The 12359-nt window shown below is 40.8% G+C and overlaps 1 protein-coding gene across 1 annotated transcript in view; it reads left to right on the forward strand.

The window, feature by feature from the left end:
* FBXO10 (F-box protein 10) overlaps nt 1–10199 on the forward strand; it is a 106945-nt gene extending 96746 nt beyond the window's left edge. Inside the window, exons 11-12 of the mRNA XM_069767323.1 lie at nt 4480–4661; nt 5869–10199. Of these exons, the coding sequence (XP_069623424.1) occupies nt 4480–4661; nt 5869–6046 (360 nt within the window). The 3' untranslated portion in view covers nt 6047–10199. The remainder of the gene's footprint in view (nt 1–4479; nt 4662–5868) is intronic.
* Nucleotides 10200–12359: the final 2160 nt, after the last annotated feature.

The raw sequence follows: 12359 nt of genomic DNA on the forward strand, positions 1-12359 counted from the left end.
GACAACTGGCATACATTACACAAATTTATACATATATATGCACACTGGTATGTCCAGATAACTCACATTACATAAATAAGGGGGGCATAATAAGCTTTTGGCGGCTATACATGGCATAATACATTAAATAGAAAATAGTTAAAGACAATATAAAAAATGAGCATATACTCTAAGTATCAAAAGGCCGATGTGCCATACATTAACGCATTCAGATTTAGCCAGGAACCACCGCCTGCTATTAGTGAATTGCTATGCCTATAAGCACATATTTACCTAGTAATGGAGAGAGAGCCAGGAGTCCACCACACCCGACGCGCGTTTCGCAATGAAATGCTTCGTCCAGGGGTGAAGTCTCATGGGAAAGTCTCAAGAAATCAGCCAAGATATCAGGAAGAGAATTGTGGACTTGCACAAGTCTGGTTCATCCTTGGGTATAATTTCAAGATACCTGAAGGTGCCTCATTCATCTCTACAAACAATTGTACTCAAGTACAAACAAGAAGGGAATGTCCAGCCATCATACCGCTCAGGAAGGAGACTGGTTCTGTGTCCCAGACATGAACATGCTTTGGTCCGACATGTGCATATCAACCCAAGGACAAAAGCAAAAGACCTTGTGAAGATGATGGCGGAAGCTGGTAAGATTGTGTCAATATCCACAGTGAACCAAGTACTAGATCAACATGAGTTGAAAGGCCACTCTGCCAGGAAGAAGCCATTACTCCAAAAGAAACATAAAAAAGCCAGATTAATGTTTGGCAATGCACACAGGAACAAAGACCTTAATTTTTGGAGACATGTCCTGTGGTGTGATGAAACTAAAATTTAACTTTTGGGGCATAATAACCATTGTTACGCTTGGAGGAAAAAGGGAGAAGCTTGGAATGCTAAGAACACCATCCCAACTGTGAAACACGGGGGTGTCAGCATCATGTTGTGGGGTTGTTTTGCTGCAGGAGGGACTGGTGCACTTCACAAAATAGATGGTAACATAAGAAAAGAAGATTATGTGGCAATACTAAAGCAACATCAAAATATCAGCCAGCAAGTTAAAGCTTGGGCGGAAATGGGTCTTCCAAATGGACAATGACCCAAAGAATACTGTTAAAATGGTAACAAAGTGGCTTAAGGATAACAAAGTCAATGTTTGGAGTGGCCATCACAAAGCCCTGATCTCAATCCTATTGAAAATTCATGGGCAAAACTGAAAAGTCAGGTGCCAGCAAGGCAACCAACTACTGTGAGAAGCTTGTGGAAGGATATCCCAAACGTTTGACCCAAATCATTCAGTTTAAAGGGAACCTGTCACCCCGTTTTTTGAGATTGAGCTATAAATACTGTTAAATAGGGCCTGCGCTGTGCGTTACTATAGTGTATGTAGTGTACCCTGATTCCCCATGTATGCTGAGAAATACATTACCAAAGTCGCCGTTTTCGCCTGTCAATCAGGCTGGTCTGGTCAGGTGGGCGTGTTCACAGCGCTCTTTTCTTCCCCAGCTTTCCGTTGGTGGCGTAGTGGTGTGCGCATGTCCAGAGTTCCGACTTCCCTGCGCCCACGTTAAGACACAGCGCGCGATCTGCGCTGTAATCCCTTGCATCGGCGATGCAAACTCGGCTTTGGGAAAATGGCCGCCGCGATCTCTAATGCGCACGCGCGGCATTCCGCGGCCATTTTCCTGAAGCCCCGTGCAGCAGAGCACTCCATCTGCGCACGCGCGGCCCCAGGAAGATGGCCGCCCCCACCGATGCAAGGGATTACAGCGCAGATCGCGCGCTGTGTCTTCACGTGGGCGCAGGGAAGTCGGAACTCTGGACATGCGCACACCACTACGCCACCAACGGAAAGCTGGGGAAGAAAAGAGCGCTGTGAACACGCCCACCTGACCAGACCAGCCTGATTGACAGGCGAAAACGGCGACTTTGGTAATGTATTTCTCAGCATACATGGGGAATCAGGGTACACTACATACACTATAGTAACGCACAGCGCAGGCCCTATTTAACAGTATTTATAGCTCAATCTCAAAAAACGGGGTGACAGGTTCCCTTTAAGGACAACGGTACCAAATACTAATGAAATGTATGTTAACCTTTGACTTTGCAGTAAGTAATAAAAATTCCTGAAAGCATTCTCTCTCATTACTCTGGCATTTGCAAATAATAATTATGGTAATCCTAATTGACCCAAAACGGTAAGTCTTCAATCAAATTCACCAACTTGATGGGTCCGTTAACCCCTCCCCCATCCCCCCCCCCCCCCCCCAAAGGCTGTTTGCACCTTCCTGACCAGGCCAAATTTTACAATTGTGAACACTTTGGAAGGCTTCCGACCGATTCTGAGATTGTTTTTTCATGACATATTGTACGTCATGATAGTGGTAAAATGTATTCAACATGACTTGTGTTTATTTATTAAAGACATGGAAATCTGGCAAATTTTGAAAATTTGGAATTTTGAAACTTTTCATTTTTATGCCCTTAAATCAGAGAGATATGTCACACAAACAAGTTAATAAATAACATTTCCCACATGTCTACTATACAGCAACACAATTTGTAAAACAGAAATTTTTGTTTTTGTTAAGAAGTTAGAAGGGTTAAAAGTTGACCAGCGATTTCTCATTTTTACAACATGCAAAACTATTTTTTTTAGGGACCACATCACATTTGAAGTGACTTTGTGGGGCCTATGTGACTGAAAATATCCCAAAGTGACCCCATTCTAAAAACTGCACCCCTCAAGGTGTTCAAAACCACATTCAAAAGTTTATTAACCCTTCAGGTGTTTCACAGGAATGAATGGAATGTGGAAGGAAAAAATGATCATTTTACATTTTTTCACAAAACTTTTACTTTAGACCCAATTCTTTTTATTTTGACAAGGGTAACAGGAAAAAAATGGACCTGAAACTTTGTTGCACAATTTTTCCTGAGTATGCCGATACCAAATACGTGGGAGAATACCACTGTTTGGGCGCACAGCAGGGCTGGGAAGGGAGGGAGCACCATTTGACTTTTTGAATGTAAAATATGCTGGAGTAATTAGCGAACACCATGTCGCGTTATGAGAGCCCCTGATGTGCCTAAACAGCAAAAACCACCCACAAATGAAACCATCTTGGAAACTAGACTATTCAGGGAACTTATCTAGATATATGGTGAGCACTATGACCATAGGTGCTTCACAGAAGTTTGCAAATTGTCTCTTCGGAGAGGAAGAGGACTAGAACTCTAGTGCCACCTATAGGAAATAGCAGTCCTAAAAGTCTACTCCAACAAGCCTTGTCACATGTCTTGGGATAAAAGCCAAAACCAAAATCTCAATTTACAGACAGTGTTTTGGGGTATTGCTCCTCGTCAGTGCAAAGATAAGGTTTGGCTGGGTGAGAGGTGTCTGACCAGGATCCAAGGGGTTACGATTCTCTTTGCGTAGAGTGACATTGCTACTTCCTATAGGTGGCACTAGAGGTCTAGTCCTCTTCCTCTCTGAAGGGATAATTTGCATATTTCCCAGAGGAACATTGCAACCTAAGTCTCCTCACCTCGGCATGCTTGACATGTCACTCTCCACAAGGAGAAAAGTTACCCCTTGGATCCTGGTCAGATGCCTCTCGCCCAGGCAAACCAGATCTCAAACTTTGCACTGACGTGAGGCAGAACCCCGAAACAGTGTCTGCGAATTGATATTTTGACTTATATCCCAAGTCATGTGACAAGACTTGTTGGAGAGTCGATATTGACTTTTAGAATTGCTGCTAGAGTTCTAGTCCTCTTCCTCTCTGAAGAGACAAATTGCATATTTCTCACAGAAGTTTATAATGTTGAGCAATGAAAATAAAAAAAAATCAAATTTTTCCCACAAAAATGTTTTTTTATCCCAAATTTTACATTTTCATAAGGGTAACAGGAGAGTTTGCACCATGAAATTTGTTGTGCAATTTCTCCTGAGTATGCCAATAACCAATATGTGGAGGAAAAGTACTGTTTGGTCGCATGGCAGGGAAGGAGCGCCATTTGACTTTTTGAATGCAAAATATGCTGGCATAATTAGTGTACGCAATGTCGAATTTGGAGAGCCTCTCATGTGCCTAAATAGTGGAAACCCCCACAAGTGACACTATTTTGGAAACTAGAGCCCTCAGGGAACTTCTCTAGATGTGTGGTGAGCATCTTGACCATAGGTGCTTCACAGAAGTTTATAACGTACAGCCGTGAAAATAAAAAAACATATCACATTTTTCCCATAAATATGTTCTTTTCGTCTCAAATTGGCGTGTTCCAAGGCCAGTAAGTTCTAGCCAACCTATTTTCTATTTCTTGCGTGCTACCCAGTAACATATATAGATGCCATAGCTCAGCTGGGAGCACACATGTATAACATACTGTAAAATGGTTCGCTGCGCATATGGGTGCAGATTTTCAATACCAATGAATACCAAGATAACAGCTGCTAATAGTTTTCCTCCATATTATACTTAGGTGACCAGAAACAGGATTCAGTCTCTTCATGACTATGGCATTGCACTCCTTGATCAAACCAAAAGTCTTGTACACGAAAACCTCATATTTCAAGGAAAATCTGGGCAAAACATCTTGCAACAAGTGTCCAACAATGAAGACTGCATAGTACAACATAACAAGCTTCTCACCTACAAGAAAAAGTAGGTATTCTTGTGCCTGGCGTTGTAATGTGTGTAGGGATCTGTACTCACTCAGCTGTTGTTGAGGTAGGATAAACTTCTCTGGTTAGAAAAAAACAAATGAATAGCCTTTCCCGGAACAGAGTAACAAACAGGAAAAAAAGGTACACGCTCCTTATAGTACAGCGGGTCCGCCCGCACAGGTCAGTGTTTTTACAACACACAACGGAGGTCTCCACACCTCCAGCCACAGACACTGAATGAGAGACGCAGCCCCCATTTTATTCAGCAAAACTCGCCCCTGGGGTGGGATATGTAAGCGGTTATTCCCACCTCTCTTATGACTACTCGTAAAACCTGGCCCTGGATTGGCCCAAACAATCCTCTCAGCACTATATGTGCTTGAGCATACTTCAGAGTTCACATTACCACAGCTAATAGCCGCGATGACACATATCTCCCCTCAAGGACTCATCCGGCAGCCATGTTACATGTGTTTTTGGTATAGATTTCTATGCTGACCGAGGACTGTTCCCCTCAAAAAACAGAAGATGCATTATTAGTTACACATTTTTACTAGCATAGCAATACTCGTAGCCAGGCCATGTGCAGCAAAAGAAAGTTAAAGCGACTGTTTCTAAGGGTACCGTCACACAGTGGCATTTTGATGGCTACGACGGCACGATTCGTGACGTTCCAGCGATATAGTTACGATCTCGCAGTGTCTGACACGCTCCTGCGATCAGGGACCCCGCTGAGAATCGTACGTCGTAGCAGATCGTTTGAAACTTTCTTTCGTCGTCTAGTGTCCCGCTGTGGCGGCATGATCGCATGGTGTAACAAAGGTGTGCACGATATTGTATACGATGTGCGCATAGTAACCAACAGCTTCTACATCGCAAATACGTCGTGAAGTTATCGCTCCAGCGTCGTGCATTGCGAAGTGTGACCGCAGTCTACGACGCTGGAGCGATATTGGAGCGATGCTGGAGCGTCACGGATCGTGCCGTCGTAGCGATCAAAATGCCACTGTGTGACGGTACCCTTAGGATTTGTCGGGGGTTTTAGGCATTGAGCTCAAACTGATAAGTGTATGGCATATCCTAATGATAAGATGGGAGTACGACTTTAATCCTCCACTTATTGCATTCAGTGTGGTACAGAGCAGTTGTAGAGTATGTGAATGAAAATCATTGTGTTTTATTAATTAAGTTCTTAACTCTTGCAGGCCAGATGTTAAATGGAAGTTAGAAAACCCACCCGCGAGGCCGTATATTGAAGGATGCACAAGAGGCGTCTCCAGTACTCAGAGTAGTCAGAGGGTTGCTAATGTCACAACCAGGATTGCAGCAAGAGTGGAAGGACGTTGTCACAATAATGGCAGCATCTTCTGTACTATCCTTTGACTACTAGAAATTGCTCATGTTCTACTTCAATAACCACTGAAAACCAATCGTTTATTACTATATCATCAGCTACTTGCGATTAGGACATTAGATTAGATGGAGGAGACTAGGTCCTACCAAAGCACATCTAGTCTGTTAGATGCAGCATTCTAAATACAGTTTCATGATACATTTCTGGCGGCATTATTCACCTAGAAGCTTTAATAACATCTTTAATTTGCTGGATGCCAACAAATATATTACTTATGACCACTTTTTCCATGTCTAGTTAATATAGTAATAGACCAGCTAAATTTGGATACAATCTATTTATTCTGAAGTCATCTCTCACTATATTAAACCTACATATTCCTAGTGTTGTTGTTTACGTCTACCCTAGATGACAAGTACAAAGGCTATTTTATTTGCGGGACTGATACTCACTACCAGTTGTAGATGATCTCCGGCAGGAAATAATATCGATCACAAAGTCATATGTGCCATATAGAGTTACATTTATTTTTTGTTTTTTTGTATAATATTTTTTTGAAGTAAAAATGAAAAACAAAATATAATATCTAATTTGTTTTGCTGGTACTGCTTTTTGGAAGACAAGAACATCTGCATGCCAATTGTGTATTCAAAGTATGGCACCACCTAATTCACCTATTTAGCGGTATCGTTCATATCATGACGTCTGATGTCACAGCCTTATTTATTACAAGGTGCAATAAATCGAAATCTATACATATTTCTCTGTACAACTGTATTTCAAACTTCCTTTGTGAAAAGAGTGACTGTAGATTAAATGGCGGTTTCATGTATTATCAGCATTATCGTCCTTATATGGCGGAAAAATTAGTTTCACATAAAAAATATACAGTATACGTCTCTAAGCTAGAGAACTGAATATTCAAGAATACAATACTGGCTGTATTTGAAAATACATTATAGCTAATATGTCTCATATCACGATGAAACCATACCCTGGCAAATTCATTCTCTGTTATAACCGGTTATGACATTAGGCCATGATTGTTATAAAGCCCCAACTATTTAGAGTACTCAGTACAACAATATCAGGAAATATTAAAAGTTTAGTTTTTCAGATACTAGTGAAATTATTAACTAATTCTAGAGTAAGAGTATAAATTTGGAGTAATGGGTTTAAATAATGCAAATTTCACAGCAATATTATATAAATTAAGAAGTCAAGAAAGAGGTTCCAGAGGCCAAAATACAACCCCAATTCCAAAAAAAGTTGGGATGCTATGTAAAGAAAGCAAGAATGCAGCGATTTGGAAATCTTTTATAGCCATATTTTATTCATAGCAGAACACATATCAGAAGTTGAAAATTAGACATTTTCTCCATTTCATTCTCCTTTAGAAAATGAGAATCTCAAAAAAGTTAGTACAGGGTTAACATAAGGCTGGAAAAGTAAGTGGTACTAATGAAAAAACGGCTGGAGGGTCACATTTCTACAAAGTCACATACCACACGTTGTGTATTAAAAGAACATGTTAGAGAGGCAAAGTCTCTCAGAAGCAAACATGGTCAGCCGTTTACTAATCCATGAAAAATTGCATCTAAAAAATGGGGAACAATTTAAGAACAATGTTCCTTAATGTAACATTACAAAGACTTTGAATATCCCGCCATCTGGAGTACATAATATAACGAGACTCTGGAGAAATCTATGTGCACAAGGGACACTCAAGTGGCACTATTTTAAAGACAACTGATATCACCATGCAATCCACACATGTAAGTTACATCACTTTCATGCTAGAAAATAAACCATATATGAACACAATCCAGAAACACTGCCATATTCTCTGGGCAAAAATTCCTTTAAAATTGACTGAGTAAAAATGAAAAACTGTTCCTCATAGGACAATATTACTCCCAACAATTGGTCTTCTCACTTCCCTGATGTTTACAGACTGTTGTATGAGGAAGAGTGGATGCTATACAATGGTAGAAATGGCCCTGTCCCAACTTTTTTGAGAAGCGTTGCTGCCATCAATTTCTACCGTATATACTGGAGTATAAGCTGACCTGAGTATAAGCCGACCCCCTTAATTTTGTCGCAAAAAACTGGCAAAACTTAATGACTCTAGTATAAGCCTAGGGTGGAAAATGCAATAGCTACCAGTAAATTTCAAAATTAAAAATAGATACCAATAAAAGTAAAATTAATTGAGACATCAGTAGGTTAAGTGTTTTTGAATATCCATATTGAATCAGGAGCCCCATATAATGCTCCATAAAGTTTATGATGGCCCCATAAGATGCTCCATATTAAAATATGCCCCATATAATCCTGCATAAAGGTTAATAATGGCCCCATAAGATGCTCCATAGACACATTTGCCCAACATAATGCTGCACAAATGTTGATTATGGCCCCATAAGATGCTCCATAGAGATATTTACCTCATATAATGCACAAACGTTAATTATGGCCCCATAAGATGCTGCATACAGACACTCGCCCCATATAGTGCTGCACAAATGTTAATTATGGCCCCATAAGATGCTCCATAAAGATATTTGCCCCATATAATGCTGCACAAATGTTAATTATGGCCCCATAAGATGCTCCATACAGACACTTGCCCCATATAGTGCTGCACAAACGTTATGGCCCCATAAGATGCTCCATACAGAAACTTGCCCCATTTGCTGTTGCTGCGATAAAAAAAAAAAATCACATACCTCTCGTCGCTCAGGCCCCCGGCACTTTAAATATTCACCTTTCCAGCCGCCACTCCATATTCAGCGTCTTCTGCACTGACGATCAGGCATAGGTCGCGCACTAACCACGTCATCACGCCCTCTGACCTGAGCGTCACTGCAGAGGACGCTGAAGACGGAGCGGTGGCTGGAACAAGGAGAGGTGAATATCACGCAGTGCTCCCCCTCCCCATTATACTTACCTGCACCTGGCGCGGTGCAGTCCCTGGTTTACCAGCACCGCAGCTTCTTTCTGTATTGAGCGGTCACATGGTACCGCTCATTACAGTAATGTGCAGGCATGTACTACGGAGGACAGAGAATGAACTTCAATCCAATATTGCAGCCAGCATGCAGCCAGCGGGTAAGGAAAGGGTGAATCAAACACCCGAAAACCCCGCCTCCATGGCTGAAGATTGTTCCCTCCAAATTCAGGTGACAGAGTCCCTTAAAAGAGAATCTGTCATCAGGATTATGCATGTTCAGATAAAGTTATGGCCATAATGGTGTTATTATACTCATTGAACAGATACCTTCAGTGAAGAAATCCACAGCCTGATTGTTGTTTAATCATCACTGGAAGTTTGGTTTCCTAAGCAGCTTCAGGAAAATGACTGCACCTGCTCAGATCTCAGCTCAACCTCAATCTGCGCATGCACCACCATTATGCTGAAGACTGCCGGAAGATCAATCTTTGCAAGTGCCGCATGTGGTTAGGATGTGCTGGCACAAAATTTTAAACAGGAAGAAGATAGAGACACCAGCGGTAGTGGAGGGGCCGGGCAGAGCCAAAGACGCTAACCATAATCTTAGAGTCTTAGGAAACCCAAACTTCTAATGATGATTAAACAACAAACAGGTTGATGATGATTATTATTATGCCCCATGTATTCATGTGTAAATGGGTATTCTGGATAAACAAAGATGGTCACAAGCGTCTAAAAATTATCAAACTTTCCAATATACCGTACTCCTTTAAGTTTTTCAAACCCCCACCGATCTTATATTGATGTTCTTGTAGTGGGGAAGTCACTTTCTTTTCTAGGTCAAAAGTAAAAAAGTAGTGGACAACCCCATTTGAATGTTAACTGCTCATCCTAACCCCATTTTTTATACAAGTTAATCTTACTGTATTCATATAGTAATTTAAACGAAGGGTTGGTTCCGGGGAAGGGGCAAAAATTTTACCCACCGTGAACTTAAAATATGTCTTTTAAGAAACTTTGTGCAGAAAGGATCTACTGAATAATCTAACATCTGTTTTGTGCATTATACACATCTGATGTAGCCTTTGTCCTGAAGTCTATGACCTATATAATCATTATATATCTTTAACTTGTATCAAACGAACAGCATTTGCCTATGTTGTTTTTTAAGAAAAAAAAAAGATTTGTGAAAACTACAATGACAAAATACATTAAAGCTATATTTTATACACTCGTTTTTGTGTCATTTTTATACCCGTTTCAAAAATAATGGACATTATAAAAATATGCATTTGTCAGTTTCTGTCAATATTTGTAATGCTAGAAGTTCAACTGATTTTCAGTTTTTAAGGATTTTTTTTTGTTAAAAGAACGTGCTTTTGTAGGATTTTAGTCACTGCAACATCACAGTTCAATACACAACAGACTGGATCAAACATAAACTAAAACTTTATTTCCATTCAATCTTGACATCTTTTTATCATGTGGACAAATCTAGATTTGGCAGGAGTTACATTAATAATAATAATCTCTTTATAGCGCCAACATATTCCGCAGCGCTTTACAGTTTTGCACACATTATCATTGCTGCCCCCAATGGGGCTCACAATCTAAATTCCCTATCAGTATGTCTTTGGAAACCCACGCAAACATGAGAAGAACATACTAACTCCTTGCAGATGTTGTTCTTGGTGGGATTTGAACCCAGGACTCCAGCGCTGCAAGGCTGCAGTGCTAACCACTGAGCCACCATGCTGCCATTAGTTTGTTTTATTTATTTTTTAAGGCAATGATGGTGGCATTTTATGGATCTCGTTGTTGCCAGATGTTGACTTAAAGTATATAATAAAATATAAATGCTAGGATATGGTTGACTTCCAGTCTTAGCAGATGCAGCTATTAGCACAACCTTTTTTTAGAAAATGACTATCTTTTTCTAATTCAGGGTGCAGCAATAAAACTAAAGCTCCTTCATGGATCATACTAATATGGCATAGGACTCAAGTGGTGGCTAACTAAATGATCATATATACTTATGTGAGTCATTGGACGTGGTATATCTCGATTTTTCCAAAGCGTTTGATACCGTGCCGCACAAGAGGTTGGTACACAAAATGAGAATGCTTTGTCTGGGGGAAAATGTGTGTAAATGGGTTAGTAACTGGCTTAGTGATAGAAAGCAGAGGGTGGTTATAAATGGTATAGTCTCTAACTGGGTCGCTGTGACCAGTGGGGTACCGCAGGGGTCAGTATTGGGACCTGTTCTCTTCAACATATTCATTAATGATCTGGTAGAAGGTTTACACAGTAAAATATCGATATTTGCAGATGATACAAAACTATGTAAAGCAGTTAATACAAGAGAAGATAGTATTCTGCTACAGATGGATCTGGATAAGTTGGAAACTTGGGCTGAAAGGTGGCAGATGAGGTTTAACAATGATAAATGTAAGGTTATACACATGGGAAGAAGGAATCAATATCACCATTACACACTGAACGGGAAACCACTGGGTAAATCTGACAGGGAGAAGGACTTGGGGATCCTAGTTAATGATAAACTTACCTGGAGCAGCCAGTGCCAGGCAGCAGCTGCCAAGGCAAACAGGATCATGGGGTGCATTAAAAGGGGTCTGGATATACATGATGAGAGCATTATACTGCCTCTGTACAAATCCCTAGTTAGACCGCACATGGAGTACTGTGTCCAGTTTTGGGCACCGGTGCTCAGGAAGGATATAATGGAACTAGAGAGAGTACAAAGGAGGGCAACAAAATTAATAAAGGGGATGGGAGAACTACAATACCCAGATAGATTAGCGAAATTAGGATTATTTAGTCTAGAAAAAAGACGACTGAGGGGCGATCTAATAACCATGTATAAGTATATAAGGGGACAATACAAATATCTCGCTGAGGATCTGTTTATACCAAGGAAGGTGACGGGCACAAGGGGGCATTCTTTGCGTCTGGAGGAGAGAAGGTTTTTCCACCAACATAGAAGAGGATTCTTTACTGTTAGGGCAGTGAGAATCTGGAATTGCTTGCCTGAGGAGGTGGTGATGGCGAACTCAGTCGAGGGGTTCAAGAGAGGCCTGGATGTCTTCCTGGAGCAGAACAATATTGTATCATACAATTATTAGGTTCTGTAGAAGGACGTAGATCTGGGGATTTATTATGATGGAATATAGGCTGAACTGGATGGACAAATGTCTTTTTTCGGCCTTACTAACTATGTTACTATGTATAGGATTGCTTCGTATCTGCTGCTGTTTAGGTCCTGTTCTATTTACATATAGCACACACATCACTCACATACAGCGCACACACTGCTCACATACCCCATACTGCGCACACATAACTCACATATCAGACACATACAGCGCACA

This window comes from Ranitomeya imitator, chromosome 1, assembly GCF_032444005.1.
Source record: "Ranitomeya imitator isolate aRanImi1 chromosome 1, aRanImi1.pri, whole genome shotgun sequence".
In the NCBI taxonomy this organism is placed as follows: Eukaryota; Metazoa; Chordata; class Amphibia; order Anura; family Dendrobatidae; genus Ranitomeya; species Ranitomeya imitator.